At 36.8% G+C, this 27,257-nt stretch overlaps 1 protein-coding gene across 4 annotated transcripts in view; it reads left to right on the forward strand.

Moving 5' to 3' along the window:
* Positions 1–27,257, forward strand: part of CDC42SE2 (CDC42 small effector 2) — a 130,010-nt gene that overhangs the window by 74,735 nt on the left and 28,018 nt on the right. For all 4 annotated transcript variants that reach the window (XR_009700765.1, XM_061188135.1, XM_061188136.1 and 1 more), the window contains one exon: positions 2,019–2,362. Coding sequence is in view for 3 of the 4 variants with exons in the window: in XM_061188135.1 (XP_061044118.1) it covers positions 2,309–2,362 (54 nt within the window). In the remaining variant the exon portion in view is untranslated. The remainder of the gene's footprint in view (positions 1–2,018; positions 2,363–27,257) is intronic.

A 27,257-nucleotide genomic window follows, 5' to 3' on the forward strand; every position in this document is an offset into this window, starting at 1 on the left:
CAATCTCTTTAAAAGTCAAGAGACTGAACTTTTAATGCAAGGAATCTCTGCCAGTCACTAAGTGGCCTGACAGTTCACTTAAGCTTTTCTAAAATCTTATGTCTAATGAAACTATGAGTTCGTGAAATACTCTCTGGTGCTGTAGCCCAGTTTGACCCCTCATTTATGTGTGGAATGTGCTGAGCTGTGTTTAAAGCCAAGTTTAGTTGTTGATGTTGTTGCAAAGTGACACTTCTTTTGTTATCTTAAGATTTTTTTTTTTAAAGTAAGGTTTTCAAAATGGACATGATTTAAGCAACTTTGAGCTCAAGAAGTGAAAGTACCTGTTAATATATTTATTATTAGTGGTAGTGTTGAAACTTTTTGTGACAGATTCAGTACTTCTCTATAACGTGTTTATGTATAAATGTGTTTTAAGTATATATACATTTGAAAAAAATTCTAAAAAGGAATTTTGTTTAGAAAAGCAAGAAAATGGAAAAAGTGTATTGGTATGATATTCCAAGGCATGTTTGAAACATTTTTAGATTTATATGTTTACTTAACAAATAAAAACCTGTGGAGTTGCAAACATCCCCTTGGTTTGAAAATGTATTTCATCATATCTATTACCTAGGTCGATATTCTTAAGTATCCTTTCTGTCTTATCTCCACAAATAGAAGCACAAATTATTGTACTTTAAAGAGTCATTCTTCAACTAAATATTAAGAAAGAGGAAATATTGTGAATGTCATTTTCAGAGTAGTACATGGGAATGGGAAAATGTATATTTTGAAATTTGTAAAATAAGGAACAGCTTTACTCTAAATAGGAAGGAAATTTGAATCTGCAAAAATGTTGATTGTAAATACGGAAGTCATCTACTGCTTTTAAGTGTTAAACAGAAGGAATGTATACTCAGTTAAAAATAGAAGAAAATAAAACACTTTAGCATGTAAAATTAGTATTTGAAGGTGGTTTCTGGCAAAGGTAAATTACAAATAAAAAGGAAATTGCCTAGCTCTATATGTAGATGAGAAAATATGATGATGGAGTAAATCAAATAATAGATTTTAAAACCTCAGATTTCAAATCCAGTAGATTTGAAACAGAGTAATTCACGTTTGTATGTGCTGCATCAGCAGTGATGAGCATAAGGAATTTTCAGTTTCAAACAAAGGCATATTTGTTTTCATAAAATTGGTTAAAAGAGATTTCACAATGATATTTTAATGGCCATGGTCTTTGATTCAGGGAGGAATTAAGCTTGTTAAGTAAATAGCCCTGAAATAATATTCATGATGTTGTGAATTTAACCCTTTGCTCTTACATTCTCGCTAAGGAAGTAAATGAAACATACAATTCTTTTGAGCTTACAAACCTTCATAGTATTTACCCAATTCATTGGACAGAGCCAATTGCAAGACTGCTACTTCTTTGTTTAAGAGTTTGGGTGACATAAGAAATGTTCACCTCTCCTTGAAAATAAGCATTCCAGGTTCTGAATTTTACTGTGGCAAGAATGTACATTTTCTTCCTTCTTATCTTCCTCTTTGAACATATGTTTAGATCTTAACATGTCATTGTCCTCTAGTATGTTGGAGGACATGTCCTCTGGACTGTGTAGAATCAGGGTCCTAAATTCATGCCTTATTACCCATATTTGTGACATTGAACATATATGCATTAATCTTCACTGAAGATCTTCTATACAAATATAAAAATAACTGTCATTTATGTCTTACAAGGTTTAGAGTCATGGCTTTGGGGAAAGCTTTTACAGTCATAAAATAGAGTGCTCTATGAAGGCAAGGATTACTGTCTCCTTTCAACTGCTGTATTCCTAATACCTGACACTGAGAAAGTACTCAAATATTTTTTTATTGAATGAATATCAGTTTATTAAAATCTTGTTTTTTTTTTTTCAGTGTTTACTTTTTGGGGAAATAGTCTTAATTTTATCACAGATTTAAGAAATAAAAGCTTCTAAGGGTAAGATAAGTAAAGTAACTTCTTTTCTTTTCTTCTTTTTTTCTAGACTACCTGTTAAGGTCCTGAGTCAAGACAACAATTTTTATACCTTTCCTGGTGGTTCAGAAACGAGTCTCTGTAGAATCAGAAGCAAAGAAAGGAAACAGTCTGACCTTTTCTTTGTTAGATTGACTATATAAGATACTTGACTTCCAGGAACAAAAACACAGAGAAGTAATAAAGTTATTATTTTGGCATCTTTGGACATTTATCATATTGAGAAGCCTGCTTTGTGAAGCTTCCTGAGTTGAGATTTGGAAACTTCATTGGTGCTCATTTATAACTTGGACTGTAAGCATGAGTGAATTCTGGTTGTGTTTCAACTGCTGTATTGCAGAACAGCCTCAACCTGTAAGTATGAAGTAATACATGTACAGAGTGGGTGGGGTGCTTATTAAACATAATGCTGGTTCTCAAGTTGAGAATCAGGACCCCAGCAGTGATTGCAGGGCAGTTCTAAGGCCTGTCAGTGGAATTCTGAACATCTGGTTAAAGAAAGGAGGAAGAAAAAAAAAAAAGTAAATGTGTTTTGAGTAAATGCCATGTGTGAGGAACTGTGCTAGACCATTGTATATGATTGAGAAGGTTATGCTCTTCTACCAAGTAGACCAGCTTCTGGAGGAGCCATGAGAGGAGAGGGAGACAATCTGAGGTAGAACAGCCAAGTCAGCTTTGGAAATCAGTGGTGGAAGATGTCATAGCTAGGTTGCCTCACATCCTTCTCGATTTACCATCTCATTTGCCTCACAGCAGCTCTCTGAGGAAGATACCGTTATCCTTATTTTTCAGTTGAAATAGGTTCAGTTTTTTGCCCAAAGTCATATGCATAGTAAGTAGTCTTGGCTGACTTCTTCTTGGTACCTGCCCCACTTTTATCCCTTCTAACCTGTGCACATTTTGTTACCTCTGTGAAAATTCTGCCCTCCACGTCCAATTTTCTCTTCATCCTTTAAGATGCCTAGATCAAATGTCAACTCTATGAAATCTTCGCCAGCTTTCCCCTGACTTAGATAATACCTCATGTGTATTTCCACCGGCTCTTTTAGTTCATTTTTCTGTGATAGGATGGAACTTCTTGCATAGTAACTTAACTGTACTATAGTCTTTCCCACCATGTTTTGAATTCTTTAGGGGCCCTGAGTATATTTACTTTGTATCTTCAGGATCAAATCTAATACCTTGGAGAATGTAGCTATACATGCTAGCTGGTTTGCTGTCTGACTGGCAGAATAAATGAATTTCTATTTTATTCTGTTTTGCTTACATTTGTAACAACATAAAAGGAAGAATGAGGTGTAATCCTAAGGTCTCTTCAGATCTTTTCTGAGCCTTTCCCTGGTCATACATGGTCACTTTGTAATTGCCCTTGTTGTATATGCAATTGTTTTTGAATGTCCTAGTCTTTAATGTCTGGCTCTGGAAAGGGGAAAAAATGAAAAATTGGGGCGGGGAGGAAAAGCAAGGGCGTGGCTTTTTAAATCCTCTGGAAGTCACTTCAGCCAGAGAGGGAGGAGCTTGCAACAGTCGCTGCCCACCTCCTTGTCCATTGCTCCTCTGTGATCAGAAGCAGAGATATTTGGAGGACATGGTCCTTTTTGCTCATCGTGGCTCCCACAAGCTGTGTATAGTATATGCGAAGAACACAGCTACGGGGCTGGGCAGGTAGTTACTACTGTGCTAAGAGCTAATGCTGACTGAAATTAACTGCAGTTTACCTTCCACATTTTCCCCTGGAAGTTGCAATCCTTGAATAGACTCTAGTTTCAGAATAGATAACAGCAGACAGATTCTGCCAGTACAATTGTTGTGGTGGGGATACAGATTCCTGCTGATATCTGCTCCACCATCTTCCCTTTTACTACTTTTATAATATTGTTTTTTACATTTAGCTCTTTGATCTGTGAGGCATGAGGTAGGAGTCTAACTTTTCTTTCATGTTAATCAGCTATTTAAAAACAGTTTATTAAATAGCCAGTCTTTTTATTAGTGATATGAAATGTCACCTTTATTATATACTACATTTTCATATATTTAAAGAGACTGTTCCTGAAATCTGTCCTGTTCTTTTGGTTACATATGTTTACACCTGTGCAGTTACTGTACTGTTTTAATTGCTGCAGTTACTTAGTACATAGTTCTTCTTTTTAAACTGTATTGGTAATGTCTTATTTTTAAGCTGGATTGTTGTAACATGGGTCTTTATTATGTTATTTTTTATATTTTTTCTTTGAGATATTTCATAATGCATCTTTTAAATCCTGTAGGTGTTTACTTTAGGATTGCATTGAATCTAGAATGTAATTGGATGAGAATTGACATCTATAAAATTTTGAGTAATGCCATTGAGAAACATGGCATACATCTTCATTTATACAGACCTTTTCATGTTCTTTTAGTAAGCTTAAAATTTTCATCATGTAGGTTCTGCACATTTTTTGCTAGGTTTTTTCTAGATTTTTTATGGATTTTTGTTGCTATTCTGAATTATATTGTTTTGCTGTTACATTTCCTAGTTCGATTTTTTTTTTAACTAGCGTATAGGCAACTAATAATTTTTATATACTAATTTTTATCCAGACACCATACTGAACATTTTATATTTCCTAAATTTCTCCATATAGTGACATTTTTTTTCAGTCTTAATTCTGATACATATACTTTTTTCCCTATTAATATCTTACTGCACTGACTAAGACCTCCAGTATAATGCTGAATAGTGTCAGTGATGGCTAAACATTCTTGCTTCTCCTGACTTTAATGGGAAAGGTTCAAATTTACTTAAGCATAAAATGAATGTTTATTTTAGTGAACACGTTTACCTGTGCATTTAAGTTATTGTGTATAATTTATCATCTATGATATATATTATCAATGATTACATTTTCAACAGTTTTTAAAGATTATAGAATACTTGAATCCTGTCGCCATATTGTTTTTAGTATGCCTTGTAATTTTTGTTGAAAGTCATATGTGATAATACTCTGGGTAAAAGGAACTGAGGGAAATAGGCCTGTAGTATGAATTTTTATGTTTATCTGAGTGGGGGTTAGGCTTTATTTACTGTTTGCTGTAGTTGTAGGTGTCACAGGATAAAATTTCCTTTGGTGTCCTTGTTTTTGTGCCCTGTTGTCTTTGGTTTCCCTAGAGACTTCTCCTTAAGTAAGGTCTGAGATGTCCAGTTCTTTCAGTTATATTTCCCTGTTGCACAGGAGCCCTGTTGATGTATTGGTAAGATGTTGGGCGTGGGGAAGCATTATATACTGCTGTGGTTAGGTTTCAGTCTTTCAGTGAGCCTGTGCCCCTGGGCTGTGACCTATATAAGTGCTTCTCAGTTTTGGTTTTTACTCCTCAGTTGAGACAGAAAGGCTAGAGGAGGCTGGAGTTGGATATTTCCCTTCCCCAAAGTTGGTTAGTTTCTGGTAAAACCCTAGTCAGTTAGGCTCTGGTAAAATAGTTTCTTTTGAGGGTAGGCTTTGTTAAGAAGAACAGGCCAGGCAAATTTCCATACCGCCAAATTGCAGAAAGGCATTGTAAATCACCGAGAGAACCCCAACCAGGGCCTAGCTTCTGGTCTGTTCTGAGTCTCAAGAGTTCAGGCAAGGTATCAAACCTCTCCTGATTTCCATTAGCTCACTGAGAATACAGAGATTGGATTGGATGAAGTATTAGTTACCTAAGATGATGCAAGTTCATCTAAGTCATAGTGGCTTAAAACAGATTTTTATTATCTCACAGATTCTGTGGTCAGGAATCCAAGCACTGACTTAGGATCTTTCTAAGGCTACAGTTAAGATGTCAGCTGGGGCTGTAATTATCTCGGGGTTCAATACGGAGAGGACCAGCTTTCTATCTCACTAAAGTGGTTGTTGGAAGGGTTCAGTTCCTCTCTGAATCCTAACAAGAGTCTTAGTTGGAAAAAGTGCCTCAGTTCCTTGCTGGCTGTTGGCTGGAGGCCTCCCTGTTTCTTGCTCCACAGGTCTCTCCATAGCACAGCTCACAATGTGGCGACTGGCTTTCATTAGTATGAGCAAGAGGGCAAGCAGGATGGAAGTCAGAATCTTTGTGATATCCCATCACTTTTGCTATGTTCCGTCCTGTGGAATTAACTGACTAAATCTAGTTCACACCTTCCTAAGACTGGGCACCCCTGGAGTTTTTTAACTCTCCAGCTGTCTACACTCATCCTCCAGCAATTCACCAATTACAGTTTGTTTTCCTACATTGGTCCTGCACTGACTGGAGGTTTCTGCTCTAGGACATTGTGATTTTCTGTATTTGCCTATGTCTCCAATCCTGGAGGCAACAGTTTGCTCTGTGATCTCAGTTCTCTAAAGGATCTAAGAACAGTTGTTGGTTTTCAGTTTGTTCAACTTTTTGATTGTGTGGATGGGCATGACATCTTCTAAGCTCCTTACGTGTCAGACAGGAAACCAGAAGTCATATTTCCATATTTTTTAAGGTGGATTTGTTTATTGCCAGCATGCATAATGTTTGTAATAAAAATGTATCCTGTTCCAGTATGTGATACAGGTATACTCAAACTAGAATGGCAGAGGTTAGGAATTTAAAGAGTGGGAGCATAAGGCTTTAGAATTATGAGACGTTAGAACTACATTTTCTGATACACAAAGGATTTGCAGTTTGAGTTTTTTGTGCACATATAACATGTCTGTATGGTGTTATTGTTTAATAATACATAATTGTATGAAATATTCCACAAGAATAGCATTTTGACTTGCTGAGAAAAATGACACAAAACTTAACAGGGCTGTGTGGTTACTATCGTAGAAGAACAGCTTGCTTGTTGGCATGAGGAAAAAACATTTAAAGGATGCACTAATAATTGTATGTGTGTTTACAGTCTACAAAAACATATCCTTGCAGCTCTATTAGACAGTATCAAGAGTGTCTTATTTGAAAGCTGCTTGGTCATCTCTAAAGTTTTCTAAAAGTATGTACCAAAATTGAGTGCTGTGTGCCAACTCTCCCACTCTTTCTTTACCACCCCCTGCTCTTGCACATTCCATGTGTGGAAAAGGAACAACCCAATATTGGGAAGAACTTAGAATGCATTTTTCTGAGTAGTAGCATAAGAATCATATTTTTTCTTCCTACTCTTTCGTTTTAGCACAGTATATAATACAGAGTAAAATAGAGTCCCAATTTTTGGAGCCATAGTAATCTAAACCTTTTAAGTTGACTGTAGTGTAAATGCTGCGGTTGTTGTTGCTAGGTAGTGCTAAGGTTGGAATTTTTAAATTGGATTGTAGCTGTCTTGCAACTTAATTTTTTAAAAAATGAAAAGATTTATCAGCTGTTTACAGGACTGTAGTGAATTCTTTACCTACTTAACTGTTGTGCATTAGCGTGCTGGTGGACATTTTTTCCCCCAGCTTTATTGAGTTATAATTGGTATACCAAAAAATTGAACATAATTAATGTATACAAACTGGTGAGTTTGGACATACATATACAATCTGGCGAGTTTGGACATACGTATACACTCGTTGCCATCACCACAATTAAGGTAAGAAACTTCTAAGGTATCCTCAAAAACAATGCATATTGATTTACAACCTCCCCCTTTTCTAGTCATATTACATACTTTCCCCATATAGTGTTTCCCCACATGGTACTGATGTTTTGTAATGCTGTTTGTCTCTGAAATGTGTTATTTTAATTAGACACCTATGCCCAGTTGTCATGTATTAACACTCTGGTATTTCCACAGTGAGCCAGGTACTGATGAAATAACAGTGAGCAAAACAGACACTGTTTCTGCTTCATGGCTCTCATTCTAGTGGAGGAGATATTTAGTGAATAAATAGGTGTCTGTGATATCAGGTGATGGTAACTGCTCTAAGGAAAAAGAAAGTAGAAAAAAGAGGAGGAGAAATGGGAATATGAAGGGTGTACAGGAAACGCCTCTCTGATGAAGTGATATTTAAGCTAAGATTTAAGGAAGTAAGGCACATGCTTATGTAGAAGGACTTGCGAGTAGAAGAGTTCTGGAAGTGCAAAGGTTGTATGTGTACGAGGAATGTCAAAGAGGGCAGAGTGGCTGTGAGCCAGGGCTACAGTGGTGGGAAATGAGGTCAGACATAGTTAAGGTCCAGGTCATGTATGGCCTTCCAGGCTGGGGAAAGACTGATTTTTACACTTTGTGAAATGGGAAATCATTGAATGGTTTTGTTCTTTCAAGTGAAGAACATATCCTTTTCCCAGTAGTTTGAATGTTGAATGTTACTGTATGCCCAGACTGAGAGTTAGCACTGCCTCACCAGACTGCATCCTGTAGGCCAGTGAGTTACCTTCTCCTTCCTACACTCCCAGCCAGTGAGTCCTCCTCAGCAGTCTGCAATCATGTGTGTAGTGTGTTCTGCAATAAGATTGTTGATTTCCTGCAGTGACTTTTCTTCATTTTTGTTGTTGTTCTGATGTGCAGTTCTAATCCATAATAGTAGGGGTGTGTGTCTTTAAGTGATGATGTGGTAACTGCCATATAAAAAAAACAAAGGAAGGGCACTGTGCTCCATGTTTTAGAGAGTCTAAGGTTTCTTCGAGGGAAATGGGTGAAGAATTGGAAGGGGATGGAATGGGTCAGTAGACAGGGGTTGCTAGAAGACCTTAGACCTTAGACATGAAAAGCATGAAAGCTATTACTGCAGCCTGAGAGTATGAACCAACAGTTCTATGAAAGGTGGCTAGAGGAAACTCTAGGTGAGGGCATTCTATAATTTCAGGGGATTTATGTCAAACAAGAGTGTTTGCTCAAGTGTGGTGCATTTCCATCAGTACCATGCGATAAGGACCTCAGATGGCATAGATTCATGTAGAACTTCCTTTTTTTAGGAATCACATTTCCACACACCCTAAATGAGGTGTGAGTATGATAGATACGTTGTCATTTTTCCTTTTTCTGGAAACGTAAATGTGCATGCTCTTGATTTGTTTAATTACACAGAAAAACACATTATGTAACCACAATCATCTCAAAACATTTAGTAGATGAATTTATGTAATAGAAATAGAAAATTACCCTTATCAGTGGAGAAATGAAAAATATCCCTACTTTGTAGAAAGGCAGTGTAGAGGACTGATTCAAATGTCTTAACTGTATTGCTAAACCTAGAAATTACCAAGATTATCTTATTCACTGGAACTGCCTGTCCTGCCTCAGGAGTGGCTACTGGATTTCTTCATAGAGACAGTAAGCTGCTTATACCTGAGGAGAAAGTTTCAATTTGTATACATGAGCTTGAAGACAAACTAGAAAGGCTCTTGGCATAAGGATTTTGGTGTTCCTACCCTGTTTTGTGCTGATAGCACAGTCAGGAAGTGCTGGTAAGTTAGTGTCCATAGCATTCTGTATGAGTTCAAGCTGGGGGAGGGGGTGAGATGGCAGTAGAAAGCCATTTATCTTCAGAAACTAGAATGCTTTTATAAGTTTGTAAATGTCAGAGAGGAAATTGTTTTCTTTAATGCTTTTATTAAATTGATCTTTATTCAGTTTAGATTGGAGTTTTTAAATATATACGTCAAAATAAAACAAGCTATTTCTTAGCAAGCCATGTGGTGGCTGCCATTTATAGCTACTTAAAAAGTGACATCAGCAAAAATAATAATTCAAAAGTAGACAGTTGTATACTGAACCTCATACACTCAGCTTCAACAATATCAGTTCTTATCTGATCTTGTTCATCTCAGTGCATCTACTTTGCTCTTTTCTGTATTATTTTGAAGCCAAATTCCAAGCATTATTTCATTTTATACATAAATATGGCAGTATTTATCTCTAAGAGATAATGATTCATGTTTAACATAACCACAATACCATTATCATACCAAAAAAGTACTTTAAAAGTTTGTTTTATATATAAATGTACTATATGATAAATAGTTATGAAACATATTATGAAGCAAATATTACCCAAGTTAAGACATGGAGCATTGCCAACACCCCAGAAGCCCCCTAGCATTCTTTACATTTACATCCCTGCTCCAACACCTGGAGGAGCCACTGCCCTGCTTTTTTATGGTGATCACTTCCTTATTGTGTTTTATGATTTTGCCATTTGTATATGCCCTGAGCAGTATAGGTTAATTTACCTGTTTTAACTTTGAGTGGAGTTCCAGTGGATATAATTGTGTTTTCTTCTTTAATTCAATGCTAAATTTATAAGATTAATCCGTATTGAGGCAGGTAACTGAACTTCATTTCCACTTTTCTTGAACGTTTTGTTGTATGACTACACCATGTACATCCATATAGTCCTTTTGAAATTCTGAGTTGTTCCCAGTATGGGACTATTACGAATGATGCTCTTTCGTGCCTTTGTGTATGTGTTGCCTGGTGAACACATGCTTGAGGTTCTCTAGGGTATATACCTAGGAGTGAAATGATTGGTTCTAAAGGCTAAGGACATTAGCTTTTACCATGCAAGACAACATTGTTTTAAATTTGGTGTTACCAGTTTGTGTTCCTACCAGCAGTTTGAGTTACCAACCGTTGTTACATAGCCTCATCAAATGCATGATGTTTTCAGACTCAGTTTTTATCAGTCCGAGAGGAAATGTTTACCCTTGCATTTTAATTTAATGAGAGTGAAAAGTAACCTGATTTTTTTAAACTTCCAGGTTGTGAGCTTCAGGATTGTACACAAGTCAGAGATTTCTTGAAATAAAATTCTCCAATTCAGCTCCTCCACACTTTTGTTCATCAGCGCATTCCGTTTGTATTATACCATAAGACGAGTTCTTTGAGAGTACAGAAAAACACATTTAGATAAATTGAAGCCCATGAAGTTAAGACATTATACTATAGCAGCTTTCATTCTTGTATTTAGTTTCAAGTATGATTAAGCATTAATCTAATTCAGTGCTTTTTGTTTACTCTGTTTCTGGTAACTATTATAGAAATAAATGCATTCAGAAGCCACCAGGCATCTATGTCATCCTATACACAAAGTATTAGTAGAACTTAATTTAAGAAAAGATGAAAAGTAAAAATAGAAGGTCTAGTATTTTCCTCTCACATTCCAGCAGATCATTTTGAACACCCCCCAGGTGAGCATTTCCCACATTGGAGACCATTGAATACAGAACAAGTCAGAGCATGGAGCTCTGGAGTTGAGAAACAGGATTATCTTATCTTTATTGTGATAAAAATAATTACCACTGGGAAAAAAAGGGACAGAAACGCAGGGAAAATTGTTTTTGATGAGCAGGAAGAGAAAAAAACATTGTGGTCAAATAGTTTTTAAAAATATATATTTATATGGCAGATAAGTCCTAACTTAATTTTTTTTCTATATGCTCATTAGAAAATACTGTCTATATCTTCCTAAAGAAAATGTTCCTCATTTATGAGGTCATGTTAAGTAGCCAGTGTGAGCTCCTATTAACTGACAGCTTACATGAATCCTGAAACATTTCTTAAAAGAGCTTTTGTTTTCAAGTCATCTCACCTATGCATCTGGGAGATTGTCATGTTTATTTAGAAAACACTTTCTTCATTTACATGTTCTGTTATTTGTGTAAATGATGTGAAAGTCTGCATCTTTTCATAAGGCATTGAATTCTTAAAATGGCTAAAATTAAGGTGCTTCTGAAATACCAATAGCATGAACCTTTGCATTGTTTTGTTTTACTGATTCTTGGGTTTTATAAACATAGAAACAGCAAGGATAAAGAGGATTAAGCCTTTATTTGTCCAGAGTTAGTGGTTTGGGTCCTGATTCTCACATGGCCTTGGTATATACAAATAGGAGGGAAAGTTAAGGATCTCAATTTTATTATTTTAAAAATCAGAAGGCAAAAGAAAGAAAGGAAATCAGTACCAGGCAGGTAAAGTCTAGTTAATAAACTATTCACGGTTGTAGAAGAATAAAATGTTTATGTAAACTTTATGTAATCTGTGATTAAAGAGCAGTTAGAATTTAGATAATTTCTGGGACCTAATACTATAGTAGTATTTTAATAATTATGAAGTCAATACTATATAGGACATTTTTAGAGGCACTTCAGAGTCTGTTCATCTGTGATATAAACACATGATAAAAACCATTCTGTTCTTCCATCTTTCTCTGCCTTAAACATGTTTATAATGGGTAGAAAATATTACAGATCAATTTTGTTAGCTTGCATATGCAAGACAGATTCTAAGATCTCAGCTCTATCTCCTTTAAGTACTGAGTAAAGCTTGGTCTCTTATCACATCTGTACATAGTAAAAATTCTTCTGATTTTTTAGATATTTCTAGTGCTCATGTTCCAATTACTTTTGTAGATTGACCTTTCTTTTAGTTCCTTGAAGAGCTATTTTTTATGCTTATACTCCTCTATTTTAGCAGGTGAGACATCATTTGTTCTGCTTTGTTTTGGTTTGTCATTTGTTAGCTGTTTTCATTTGTGAACTGAAAATAATTTTCATACAATAATAAAATTATAGTCTTAAAGGCATCTAAGCAAACATCTAGTCAGATGCATCACTCACACACAGATTTGGAAACTATTAAGTGAACTAGTAAACTAAGTTAAGGCTAGTAAGTTAATAGCAAAGCCTTGGCATTTTAAGACTAGTTTTCTCTAGTATGTGTTTCAATAAATTTTACCCAAATGGACATGTATACACACATTGGATATGCAATTGAATTATAAGACTATGCAAAAATACATCACTAGTTTTGATAAGTTATGGTGAAACCAGCAGTGTTTCAACATTTTAAAAGGTTCTTGGGAATTCCCTGGCGGTCCAGTGGTTAGAACTCGGCGCCTTCACTGCTCAGGGAACTAAGATCCTACAAGCTGCGAGGCACAGCCAAATTAAAAAAAAAAAAAATTCTTGCCAGTAAATGTTAATTATTATCTGCCATTTTTACAGATCTTAGTTTGAATGCTTTCATACATATTAACTTAATGATATAAATGCCTGCCATTCTAACACACACACACACCCCCATCACTCTGTTTTTTGTGGTTTTGATTTTGGTTTTGTTTTATTTGTTCTTGGAGTGTCTACCTGAGTAGCAGTTGGGTGATGTCCTCACTGGAATCTTAACATGCACAAATCCTTCTGCATGTCTCCGTTATGCACATATGCATGGATTCAAAAATCATTAAGATACTGGAAATAGTATTAGCTGTCAGTCATGCATATAGGATAATTAAACAGAATCTCCCATACATTAAATAAAGAAGTTACTAGATGTCATTTCTCACTGACCTTAAGAACAGATAAAGTATGTATAGCTGATTCACTTTGTTATAAAGCAGAAACTAACACACCATTGTAAAGCAATTATACTCCAATAAAGATGTTAAAAAAAAAAAAAAAGATAAAGTTACTAAGAAACATAAGACAAATGTGGCTTTCAGTAGTGCTTAGCTGTCGGAAATTGATCTCATTTTTTTTTTTTTTTAATTTTATTTATTTATTTATTTATTTATTTTTGGCTGTGTTGGGTCTTCGTTTCTGTGTGAGGGCTTTCTCTAGTTGCGGCAAGCGGGGGCCACTCTTCATCGCGGTGCGCGGGCCTCTCACTATCGTGGCCTCTCTTGTTGCGGAGCACAGGCTCCAGACGCGCAGGCTCAGCAATTGTGGCTCACGGGCCTAGTCGCTCCGCGGCATGTGGGATCTTCCCAGACCATGGCTCGAACCCGTGTCCCCTGCATTGGCAGGCAGACTCTCAACCACTGCGCCACCAGGGAAGCCCTGATCTCATTTTTATGAGCCCCAGAGTTATGGGTAGTTATGAAAAACCAAACAAGTTTTTCCCTTTTTTCTACCCTCTTCATAGGAGATCTGGTTTTCTATGAGCTTAAGAGTTGTTCAAATAAGGGTTTGAATTGCAATGCCAATGCTTATTTACTATGTGACCTTGAGCAGATTAATTAAACCTCTGCAAATAGGAATAATGACACCTATCTAATAGGCTTAAATATATTAAAGTAGATAATAAAGTATATTAAATAAGGTAATTTATGTTAAGCCCTTAGCATAGTGCCTGGCATGCAGTAAGTGCTCTTATGAATGTTTAGTTGACAAATTGCAGTTTCCTCTCATTTTAAATAATGGTTGATTTTATTTTGTTTTGTTGTGTTTTAAATCTCCGTTGGTTATTTTCAAGCACATTCTATTTGAAATGAACTGGACCTTCAAAGCTTGAAAAATTGGTTTCTTACCAGAAGTATTTTGGTTTGGTTTGGTTTGGTTTTCAATTACCAGGAAGAGAGATCCAGGTGTGTAACGTAGAGAGGATGTTGGACTGAGCACACATGTACAGTCTCCTCCCTCCTGAAACCCCACTTTGCATGACATTAAAGGAGTTTAAAAAACAAAAAGGGGTAAAACCCACAAAGGAAAAGAATGCAGAGAAAACATAAGCATGGATGAAAGATAATAAAACACAGATGATAGATTTGGAATTTGCAGAACATAGCCACACCCAGTTGCCTGCACAGGGGCATACTGACCAGAAGCAAACCAGAGTCTTAACTGCCTTGCTCTTGGAAGGCCTGCAACTAGGCTTGAACTGCTCAGGCTGGCCTGCAGCAGATCGTTCTCTAGAGAGCTGACCGGCTATGCAGAGACCTGGTGATTTCTGTGGTTGTGGGCTCCCCAAGGAAAAAGCCAGTTTCACCATCTTCTCACCTGTCCTTGAACCCACCATTCAGCATGCCTGACCCATGTGTACTAAGCCTCATTTGGATGGTCGGTGATCATCAGGCATGAGGAAAGCTAAAAGAAATTAACCGAATGAAAGAACTCAGAGGAAATAGATGATACAGGGAATAGAAAAGAACTAAAATAAAGCAATAAAAACTGTAAATATTCCTCAGATGATTAAGATATTGGACCCATTAAATAAGAAAAGTGTGCCTACACAGGAAGGGAGACAGAAAGAACAAATTGAGAAGAAGAAATAGTGTTTGGAAATGATATAGCTGAGATACAGAAGTCCAGTGGAAGGGCTGGAAGATAAATCTGTAAACAAAGTAAAACAAAGAAATAGAGAGTAAAAACAAAGTAAAACAAAGAAATAGATGGAAAGTAGAAGGGGAAAGCTAAGAAAATTAGATGATCAATCCTGAAGGTTCAAAATCCGCCTAATTAGAGTTTCACAAAGTAGAAGAAAGAGGCATTGGAGGAGAATAAATTATCAAAGTGTTTGCCAAAAAGTTAGGGGTTTTTGTAACATCTTACAGAAAAACCCAAACAAACTTTTTGGACAACCCAATAATAATACAGGAACATTTCCCTGAACTAAAAAACAGCGTTAAGTGTTTTGGTTGAAGGCCAGTTGAGTGAAAAATACCTATTCCATTTAGTGACATTTCAGACTATATGGATTAGTTGTTTAGCTGTTTAACCAGTTGTACCTCAAGAAATTTGTGGATGGTGTTGCAACAATTAATGTTAGTTTCATAGGCAGTTAAGCAAACAAAAAGAAGCAATTCAACACAAAATGTAGTACAAGAAAAATTAACTGTAGAACATTGCTTGGCTTGATTGTGAACAATATTTACAAAAAGTTAATATAAGCATTTGATTTTTCTCTTTCTATTTTATGTATTAAATGTTAGGGGGAATTATGTAACTCTTTTTGAAACACAAAGGTATCTATTTTAGAATAACTGTATATATGGTGGTGTAAAGGAAAGACAGTGGACAAGGAAGACTCCCAGACCTGCTTTAGTTAGCTGTGGGACCTTGGCAAGTAATATGCTTTCCCTAGGTACATTAGTGTCCTGTGGCTGCCAGTGACAGATTTTCCAAGTTTAGTGCCTTAAACAACACAAATTTATTGTCTTTAGTTCCAGAGGTGAGAAGTCCAATTTAGGTCTCACTGCAATAATATCAGTGTAGACCATTGTATTATACCACATTTTCTTTGTTCAGTATACAGTGATTTCCTGAAGTTAGCTCACACACATATGCATGTATATACAGGGTACAGAAACAATCTCAAGTGGACGTGTGGTAGCAGAAATCTCTAGTGTGAAGGGTTTAACATGCAAAAGCATTGAAAAATATATCATTAGTACTTAGAGAAGCTATTTCAGGTTAGTTTTAAGCCTATTTTGTATTTCAGTTTTCATACTTGCAATATGTGACTTAAACAAGATACTAACTTTAAATAGAGAAAAGGAAATCCCTGTGTTCACTTCAGGTTTCTCACTGAGAGATGAGAATGGCTAGTTCCTTCAGTTTTGCATTTGGCAATTTTGCCCTTGAAAAGATCACTATAAACTTGCTTAGAGATTCCTTATAAAAAACAAATGTTGGGGCCTCCTGTGAACTTCTCATCTGTTACCAACTTTGAAACTTATACTAAGTGGGAAAAGGCTACTTATCTACTAAACTCTAAAGGGCAAAATAAAGACAGCACTGCACTTAGGATTGAATTTTAAGTGTGTTACCAGCAACCCACCTATTTATAAATATTTCCAGTATGAAATGCCTTGCCTTTCTGTACTTTGACTTAGATCTAAGTCCCTGCTTGTAACTCTGCTTGGGTGTTTGGATTTCTCTGTGGTGATCTATGATGTGGCTCTCATCTTTTATAGAATTGCCTCCTTATATAAGCCTTTTCACCTGAGGGCCACTGCTGGCATTCCAGTGAGTGCACCACACTCTAGAAACCAGAGAAGTAGAATTATCACTTATTGTTCCCAGAGTGTATCTTCATACAGTACAAGTTGGCATACTGAAAAGGTTTATTATTTTCTGAAGTTTGACCTAAATATGAGAATTTGGAATCCAAAGTAGGCTACTCAGTTATTGAAGGGCAGATTTTTTTTTCTTAGATCTTTGCAGTCTACTCCTTGTTTCTCTTCCATTTGTCTTACTATTCAATGATTAATATTAATCCTGACATATTAATCATAGATTTTTGGTTAAGATCTTAGAAACCAGACTTCCATAGGTGGTATTATCAGCTCATATTACTACCCATGGGAAAGCTGGATCTGGCTTCTTCTACATCTGTATCCAGGACCTGGGACACTGTAAAGATTCTCAACTCTGTCTCTTTCTTGATTCTTTGCACTTTCTGACTAGAGGTGGGTATTTTTTCCATGATTGACCTCAGCTCCAGGTTCATCATCTCAGTTTAACCACCATGAGGAAGAAAGGACATCTCCCTTAGTCCTTCCCAGGGAAGGATTCTGGGCCCAGTTTGTGTCATGTGCACACCCCATGGTCAGGGTTGTCGACTACTGTGGTTGGCAACCTATCAAAATCATATGGTTGGGGTCAGGAAGAGGTGATTTCCCCAAAGGAAAGGAAGTGGGTTGCTGCTTCTAGAACAAAGTATGTAGAAAGAAATGGTGTATGTCCACAATAAAGATTTATGCCTATTTATACAGAAGGATAGAAATAAAATGTCACTTAGCCTGAATATATATTGACTACTCTGGTAAAAATGTTATAAAGCTGCTTCAAAGCCTTTAAGAACAATTTTAAAAGATTACTTGTTGTCGGTCTAGAATATCCTAAGCTACTGTTTAGGTGTTAAAAAAAAAAAAAAGTTAATCCAAATCAGTAAAATAAATTGAAAACTAAGGATATGTGAATTACACAAACCTTCACCTTTTGGGAAATGATAAGATTTGAATGTCAGAAACTTGAATCTCTTTAGCAAATGCTGAAGTAAACATTGATAGAATAACCAAAGTGAAAAAAGTGAAAGAAGGCTTAAGACTTAATGCTAGTTATATACACCTTTAGCAGAATTCCAGTGAAGCTAGGGTCTATAAGCAGTTAGCTTCAGTTATCTTTTGACTTTTGTGCCATAGTAAGTAAACTTTGTATAAAGATAATGAGTGAAAGGTAGAGGCCTCCTGTATTATGCAGTCTATTCATATGGTTTTCATCCTCCCCCCCAAATTATAAGTGCTATGTATCATTTTGAGCACTATATCATAACTCATTAAATATTAATAGTTCATAAAATCCTCTGAATCATTTTTGTATAAAGTCATGGTAATAATATCTTTTTCCCACAGTTACCTTATTATGTCTAATGGTTTTTTTTTAAGTTTTGTTGCTCTATTTTAATGTTTTGCTTACTATTTGTAGAGTATAAGATAATGTAATTTATATAATATTACCTCCAAAGTTGGTCAGACTCAGCAGTAAAGGAGTTCATGGACACAGATAGGAGATAGTGAATTTAGTAGCTCAAATCATCACTGATACCTGTAAATAGATATATGACCTCTGTGTAATCATCCTGGTATGCTTAGGATTTATCCAGTCATTACTGGAATAAAACCATGACTCACACTTGTGATTTGTTATATTGAATAGAAATCTTGGTAGAGCCCAGAGGTAAGGAATGAAAATGGTGAGAAGTAGATCATATGAGGGAATGAGGGACCTGAAATTTATTTCACTAACTCCAGTCTGTAAGTAGGAGTAGGTTTTCCCTCCCACCTCAGTTTTATTGAGATATAATTAACATATAGCATTGTGTTAGTTTAAGGAGTACAACATAATGATCTGATATATGAATATACTGTGAAATGCTTACCACAGTAAGTTTAGTTAACTCATCACCCCATATGGTTAAAAAATTTTTTTCTTCTCATGACAACTTTTAAGATTTACTCTTGGCAATAATCAAATATACAAGACTGTATTGCTAACAGTAGTCACCATGCTGTACCTTATATCCCCAGAACTTACTTACCTTATAATTGGAAGTATGTACCTTTTGATCCCCTTTACCCATTTCTACCACCTCCACCCCCTACCCCTCACCCCCTGCCTCTGGCTGCCACTAGTCTGTTCTCTGTTTCTGTGAGTTAGGTTTTTTCAGATTTCAGATAAAAGTGAGATGGTACAGTATTTGTCTTTTCTTTTCTAACTTATTTCACTTAGCATAATGCCCTCCACGTTCATCAGTGTTGTCACGGATGGCAGTATTTCCATCTTTTTTTTTATGGCTGAATAAAATTCTATTGTGTATATATAGATACACACACATCTATCTGTGTATGCATATATCTGTCTATATATACTTATGTGGACACACACACACACATCACATTTTCATTATCTATTCAGCCATTGATGGACACTTAGGTGGTTTCCATGTCTTGGCTATTGTAAATGTGCTGCAAGAACAGGAGGATGCATGTTTCTCTGAGATAGCAATTTCATTTCCTTTGACTGTATACCCAGAAGAGGAATTGCTAGATCATATGGTAGTTCTGTTTTTAATTTTTTGATGGACCTCTGTACTGTTATTCATAACAACTGCACCAATTTATATTCCCACCAGCAGTGCACAAGGGTTTCCTTTTCTCCACATTCTGACCAACATATGCTATCTCTTGTCTTTTTGATAATAGCTATTCTAACAGGTCTGAGGTGATATCTCATTTTGGTTTTGTTTTGCATTTCTCTGCTAATTAGTGATATCGAGCATCTTTACATGTACTTGTTGGTCATCCATATGTCACCTTTGGGAAAATATCTATTCAGTTGTGCCCATTTTTAATTGGGTTGTTTTGTTTTTGTTTTTAACTACTGAGTTGTATAAGTTCTTTATATATTTTGGATATTAACTCCTTATCAAATATATTATTTGCAAATATTTTCTCCCATTCTGTAGCTGTAGGTTGCCTTTTCACTGCATTAGTTTTCTTTGCTGTGCAAAAAATTTTTATTTCATGTAGTCCAACTTACTGATTTTTGCTTTGCCTTTGCTTTTGGTATCAAATCCAAAAAATCATTGCCAAGAGTGATATCAAGGAGCTTATCCCTGCGTTTTCTTCTAGAGTTTTATGGCTTGAAGTCTTGCATTCAAGTCTTTAATCCATTTTGAATTGATTTTGGGGTATGGTGTAAGATTTTGGTCCAGTTGCATTCTTTTGCATGTGGCTGTTCAGTTTTCCCAACACCATTTATTGAAGAGACTGTCTTTTCCATTGTTCCATTCCACCATTCAATTTCATTCTTGAATTTCAATTTGCTTATTAGTTCTAACAGTTTTTTGGTGGAGTCTTTAGGATTTTCTATATGTAATATCATGTCATCTGCAAATAGAGACCGTTTTACATTTTCCTTCCCAGTTTGGATGCCTTTTTTTTTTTTTTTCTTGCCTGATTGCTCTGGCTAGGATTTTCAATATATTGAAAAGAAGTGGTGAGAGTGGGCATCTTTGTCTTGTTTCTGATCTTAGAGGAAAAGCTTTCAGCTTATCAGCATTGAGTTCATGTTAGCTGTGGACTTGTCATATACAGGCATACCTTGGAGATATTGTGGGTCCAGTTACAGACCACCACACTAAAGCAAATATTGCAATAGAGAGTCAAGTGAATTTTATGGTTTCCCAATATATATAAAAGTTATATTAATATTATACTGTAGTCTGTTAAGTGTGCAATAGCATTATGTCTAAGGAAAAATACGTATCTTAATTTTAAAATGCTTTACTGATAAAAAAAATGCTAACCATCATCTGAGCCTTCAGCAAGTCGTGATGTTTTTGCAATAGTCATATCAAAGATCACCATAACAAGTATGATAATAGTGGAAAAAATTGAAATATTGTGAGAATTATCAAAATATGACAGAAACACAAAGTGAGCAAATATTGTTGGCAAAATGGTGCCAATGGATTTGCTCAATGCACAGTTGCCACAAACCTTCAATTTGTAAAAAAACGCAATATCTGTGGGGTACAGTAAAGCAAAGCGCAATGAAATGAGATATATCTGTGCAGTCTTTTATGTTGAAGTACGATCTCCCTATACCCACTTTGTTGAGAGTTTTTATCAAATGGATGTTGAATTTTGCCAAATGCTTTTTCTGCTTCTTTGAGATCATGTGACTTTTATCCTTCATTTTGTTAATGTGGTATACCATCCTTCTATCTCTGTAATAAATCCCACTTGATCATGGTGTATGATCCTTTTATTGTACTGTTGAATTCAATTTCTTAAGATTTTCTTGAGAATTTTTGCATCTTTGTTCATCAGGATTATTGGCCTGTAATTTCTTTCCTTTACTGACCTTGTATGGTTCTCGTATCAGGGTTATGCTGGCCTCGTAAAATGAGTTTGGAAGTGTACTCTTTGATTTTTTTGGAAGAATTTGAGAAGGATTGGTATTAATTCTTTTTAAATGTTTGGTAGAATTCACCAGTGAAGCCATGTGGTCCTATAGTTTGTTGAGAGGTTTTTGATCACTGATTCAGTCTCCTTACTTGTTATTGGTCTGTTTAGATTTTCTATTTCTTCATGGTTTAGTCTTGGTAGGTTTGTATATTTCTAGGAAGTTATCTGTTTCTTCTAGGTTGTCCAGTTTTTTGGCATGTAACTGTTCATAGTAGTCTTTGTGATTCTTTGTATTTCTGTAGTATCACTTGTAATGTCTCCTCTTTTCTAATTTAATTTGAATTCTCTTTTTTTGGTAAGTCTAAAGGTTTTTCTGTTTTATCTTTTAAAAAAGTAGCTCTCTGTTTTGTTAATCTTTTCTATTGTCTTTTAGTTTCTTTTTCATTTATTTCCACTTTGATCTTTGTTATTTTCTTCCTTCTACTAACTTTGGGTTTAGTTCACTCCTTTTCTAATTCCTTGAGGTAAAAAGTTACATTATTTATTTGAGCTCTTTGTTGTTGTTAATGTAGTTGGTTATTGCTATGAACTTCCCTCTTAGTACTGCCTTTGCTGCATCCCATAAGATTGGTATGTAATATATCCATTTTTACTTTTCTCAAAATGTTTTTTTGATTTCCCTTGTAATTTCTTCTGTGACCTATTGGTTATTTAGTAGCATGTTTTTTAAGTGGGTTTTCCACTTTTTTTTCTTGTAATTGATTTCTCATTTCATACCATTGTGGTCAGAAAAGATGCTTGATATGACCTCAGTCTTTTTAAATTTATTAAGACTTAAACTGTGGCTTAACATATGATCTATCCTCCATTTTATTAAGGTCTATTTTTGGAGTTTTATTTTGTTCTTTTGTTTGGAACATGTTCCTCTGTTTCTTCATTTTCCTGGGCTCTCTGTGCTGGTTTCTGTGCATTATATAAAACAGCCACCTCTGCCAGGTGTGACATACTGGTCATGTGTAGGAGTTGAACCTTATCATTCAGCCTGGCCCAAGGTCTTGGTTGTCTCTGAAACCTTGTGATTGTCCAAAGCCACCTCTTTGTTGTTGAGGGTGTGCCAAAACCTATCAGTGTCCAAAGGGGAGGATCTCATTCAGCACCTAGATGCAGGCTGACTGGAAGTCAGACCCTCAGGCAGCATCTTTTAAACTATGCAAGTAGACCCCTTTCACCGAAATGCTGGGAGCTAGGTATATCTCTCTTTTCTCTCTGCACTGAGCTGTTGGGGGGTAGCTAGTTAAGAACTGGTTGATTGTTTTTGTGCTGTGGGACCTGTGACCTGAAGCCCTGCTGGCCACCAAAGCCAGGCAGTCAAAAAGTGTCACCCCTGGGAGGCAGCTGCAAAAGCAGTATGCTGGGTAGCCTGGAATGGGCAAGAGGAAAAACGTGGAGATGGTGCCCAGTGGCCTCCTTTCTGGGCAGTATCTTAGTCTGTCTCTGTGTGTGTGCTAAATTAGAAGCTTGACCCTCAGGAAGTAGCTTTTAAAATGTGCAAATAGACCTCTTCCAGGGAAAGACATGGGGAGATAGGCATGTCTGACTACTGTCTGTGCACTGAGCCCTGGGGTGATAGCTGGTTGAGAAGTATTTCTTTGTTTGCTACAGTGAATAGGCTCTTCTTTTTGATGAAAACTATTGATTAAAAAACATTCTTTGGTGGCCTGGTTGTTGTAGAGTTGTTTGTTCTTAATGAGAAAAACCATTCAGCCTAATGGCTCTCCAAATAATTTAAAAACACACACAAAAGGTGTAAAATATTATTCAGGGAGTTCAAGAGATTAACAAATGTGAATATAAGGTAGGAACGTGAGCAATAGTCAAGAGAATCCAAGTGAGAGTTTGCCAGAGTTTCTTAGATTCGAAGGGAATATTAAAACGTCACACACTGCTTTTCAAGGTATTATCAAATGTGTTCCTGTATTTAAAGTGATTGGAAATATGCCTGGAATGTAGTAAGACTCTTAAGAATTACCCATTGTTTTAAAATATTCAGCTGTAAATCTTCAGCACCAGTATTTCTAAACCATTGAGCTATCATTATCACTTGGTGTCCTGTTAGCCATGAACATTCCTGGACCTGCCCCAAACCTGGTGGATTTGAAATTCTGCAAGAAGGTCAGCAGCCTGTGTTCTAACAAACCCCTGCAGTGATTCTGATATACAGTAAAGCTTGCTCTTGAGATGTCACCCCGTATAAAAGCTAGAACAATGATGACAGTAGAACTACTCTATGGTAGATAGCATTACTGTAAAGCAGAAAAATAAAACAAGTAAGTAATTTTTTTTTTGCAGAAATATGAAATCCACTAGAATTGACATCATATATATATACATTTTTTTTACATCTTCCATATGTAATAGGTCCTTGAGAAATATTTGGTCATAATATTGGATAAGACAAACAGTTTTTAGAGGACTGAGCTGGCATTGTTTCTTTAAAATCCTTTTATTCATTCAGCAGCCATTTATTGTCCAATGTGTCAGGCACAGCTGTGGTCATAGAAGAACTCTTAGCATGGTAGGAAAATCAAACTGTGGGCAGATAAATTATAATACAGTATTTTTAAGTGTTATAATTGAAATAATGAGCCTTGTGCTCTAAATGCCTAAACCAAGGAATACCCAGCAGCCTCAACTCAGAAGGTTATGTTTGAGGTGAGTCTTAAGGGATGAATAGGCAGTGCCACGTGGGAAGGGGTTTGGGTGACGGCATTTCACGTAGTTTGTTGACATTGCAGCCATAACTATTGCTTTCATTTTTTGTGTAAGACTCACTAGGAAAATCCTTTTCCTTTACTATAAAAAAAAATCAAATCTATTTTTATGTTATTACAGCTTTTGTTAGTCATTTTTCCCCCCCTGTTGTATGAACTGGATGGATGATAGGATGCAGTTTGAAAGCAGCTCATGTACTTAGGGGAACACTGTCAGTGGCATAGTATAGAAAGTTAGTTTTTTTAAGAAATGCCCAGTGCCTAGTTATACTCTCAGTATTTCAAAAAATTAGCGTATTTCAGAGACTCCCAAACTTCTGTGTTTGTTGCCCTTAACACTTCAGTAATTTTTTTCATGGTGTTCCCAGGCCAAGAGAAATGCTTTAAAGATTTATTTATTAACTAGTTTGGTCTAAACAACTTAGTATTTATGTTCTAAAAACTGAGTCACCATTTGAAAAAATAATACACATATATAGAAAGAAAAAATAAATTTTTATTTCTGTCCCAAATAACCTCGATTACCTATGGGATATGTGTGCCTATTAGGCTTTACACAACTCCTCAAACTGTAGGATCAGACTGAACACCACCAGCCTCTTCTCCAGTTCTGTACTGACTTTTGTACAATACTTGGGCTTTTTACACAGCAGGCACTGAAAAACTGTGCTTTGCAAAGATATGTTGTTGAAAAGAGTGTGTTCTCTAAGATTGAAATTTTGAATTATCTTGAGTTAGTTCACACAGTATTGTACGTATGTTTGTTACCGACCAGGGTTCTTGGCCTTCTTAATCAATAGAAATTGACCAGGGGCCAGACAAATTCAGGCAAGGCTTTATTGGAACCCCAGCTGTAGCGGGGAGGTGAGGGGGAACAAACAACAGGTACCCTTGCTTGCTCACTCCCTGAGGCAGGGCAAGCTTGTTCCTTATATGGCATGAAGGTAGGGGTTGGGCTGGAGGGCCGGCTTAGGTGGTTTGCCCACCCCTTAGGTGGTGTTGTGTGCAGGGGGCATGCGCAGTACCCTGCTTTTGCTCCTGACCCCCTGCTTTTTTATAAATTAATTAACTTATTTATCTATGTGTGTATGTATGTATGGCTGCATTGGGTCTTTGTTTCTGCACACGGGCTTTCTCTAGTTGCAGCGAGCGGGGGCTACTATTCGCTGCGGTGCGTGGGCTTCTCATTGTGGTGGCCTCTCCCATTGCAGAGCATGGGCTCCAGGCGCGTCGGCGTCAGCAGTCGTGGCTTGTGGGCTCTAGAGCGCAGGCTCAGAAGTTGTGGCGCACGGGCTTAGTTGCTCCGCGGCATGTGGGATCTCCCCGGACCAGGGATCAAACCCGTGTCCCCTGCATTGGCAGGCTGCACCACCAGGGAAGTTCTGACCCCCTGCTTTTGCTCTGGGCTCTTCGAAAGAGGTGGCAGTTGGGTGTTCTGGTCTCTTTTTATCTTTTGTTTGGAATTTGCCCCAACTGGGCATGCAGGCAGTTATTTTTAGTCCCATACAGTTTCTTTGTATTCTGTTGCTTGAGAAGAGGTGTGTCCAGGTGCAAGCACTGCAGCAAAGGGGCCCGGGTCCCAGTCTACTTCATGTTGAGTATCATTGTGTTTCCCTCAAATTGAAAATACCACATGGGGTCCCTTGATGTTTGCCAGCTACTTGACACAGTCTGGGAATTGTGGGTTTATTTGATATATTCATAAGTAGGGGATGTGGTTATACTCTCTCAGCTTTCTCTCTCCAGGTCACAAAGTTAAGTCAGTAGTATATCACTCTCTTTCAACCTTTCAAATACTTAGTCCACATTGGCATAAGTGATTGCTGTCTTGTAGCCCGAAAGCACTAGCTTTTTTCCCCTGCTCCGGATGGCAGACCATTTTGTTCTTTATTTACATTTTACCTCCATTTCTAGAAGGACCTGAGGCTGTTCCACCTGTGCTTTTACCTTAGGCCTCCTGTTACCCTGTGGGATCTGGCCTTAAATTGCTCCTCGGTGGCATGTGTTTGCACACGAAGGTGCCCAGAGAAAGTCTTAGAGGAAGTTTCAACTTTTAAGTGATTAAGTAATCACTGTTTTCCTAGAAGCTATATTTGATCAATATTGTAGAAATGTGAGGGAGATGGAACATTTATATTGCTACAAAAAATGTTTAAAAAGTTAAGCCTTAAAAACAATGTGACTGTAATGTTTATATATTCATAAATGTATTCATTTAAAAAACGTGTGTTGATGAATTGCTTTGTGCTCTGTATGGCGCTGGTCCTTGTGAGCTAACATTTTTATGCCCTCTCCATATAGGAGCACATGTGCCATCCAGTGGACAGTTTCAGTTTGGTGTGAGATGTAAATTTTACTTTGGTGGAGGTGAACACAAGGTTCTCTGGGAGCAGAGAGGAGGGGCATCTAACCTCAGAGCAGAGGGTATGAGGCTTGAGTTAGTCAAGAGCAGTAGGAAGGATCCTTTTCAGGTCAAGGGCAGAGAAGTGAGAGAGAGCGAGATCATAGCATATTTAGGGAATTTCAAGTAGCAGATGAAAGCTTAGAATGCAAGAAAGTATTAAAAGAGGAGGCTAGAGAGAGAAACAGGATTTCATAGGCTTTGGGATTTTGAATTTAGCCTGCAAGTTTTGGAAAGCTGTTGAGGGATTTTAAAGTGGTGATTAACATCAGTTTTGTACTTTAGAAAGGTATATCTAAATCCAGGGCAAAGAATATTGGGAGGGGAAGGAATGTTGTAAAGCTCGAAGCAAATTAGTTAGGAGGCTACTACAGTGATGTAGGTGGAAGGCGGTAGGGACTGCAAGTACGGCTATGGCAGTGACTTGGGGATGGAGAGAGTGAAAGGGTAGAATCCACAGGATGTGATGCTGATGTGCTGTGATAGTATGAGGAAGGAGGAGGAGTGAGGGACAGTCCTCAAACCTGGCTTGAAGTACTGGTGGAAGTGTTGTTCACCAAAATGGGGCACGAAGAGAAAGAATAGATTACAGAAATAAGATTATATGTTCAGTTGTGGACATAGGAAATTTGAGTATCCTCTCAACATTCACATGGACATGTCCGGTAAGCAGTTGGATGTGTAGTCTAATGCCCAGAAAGGAGAAAATAGACTTACTAGTCAATCAGCATAGAGTTAATAAGGTGAAGACATGGGAGAGGAAAGAAAGGGAACCTAGGATGTATTGGAGAAGGCCACCATACACGAGATACACAGAAGCAGAGGGATGGAGGTGGTAGCCAGATATGAGTGTGAAACCAGAGAAGAGGGGTCTTTTGGAAGAATAATCTCAGAATAATCCTTTCTGTAAATTTTACATTCCAGGTTTTTAAAATAAATATTTGCCTAGTAATTTTTATTTTCAAAGAAGGAACATGTGATGGGACTGCATGAATGAAGCATATAAA

This window comes from Eubalaena glacialis, chromosome 4 (assembly GCF_028564815.1).
Source record: "Eubalaena glacialis isolate mEubGla1 chromosome 4, mEubGla1.1.hap2.+ XY, whole genome shotgun sequence".
Taxonomy (NCBI): Eukaryota; Metazoa; Chordata; class Mammalia; order Artiodactyla; family Balaenidae; genus Eubalaena; species Eubalaena glacialis.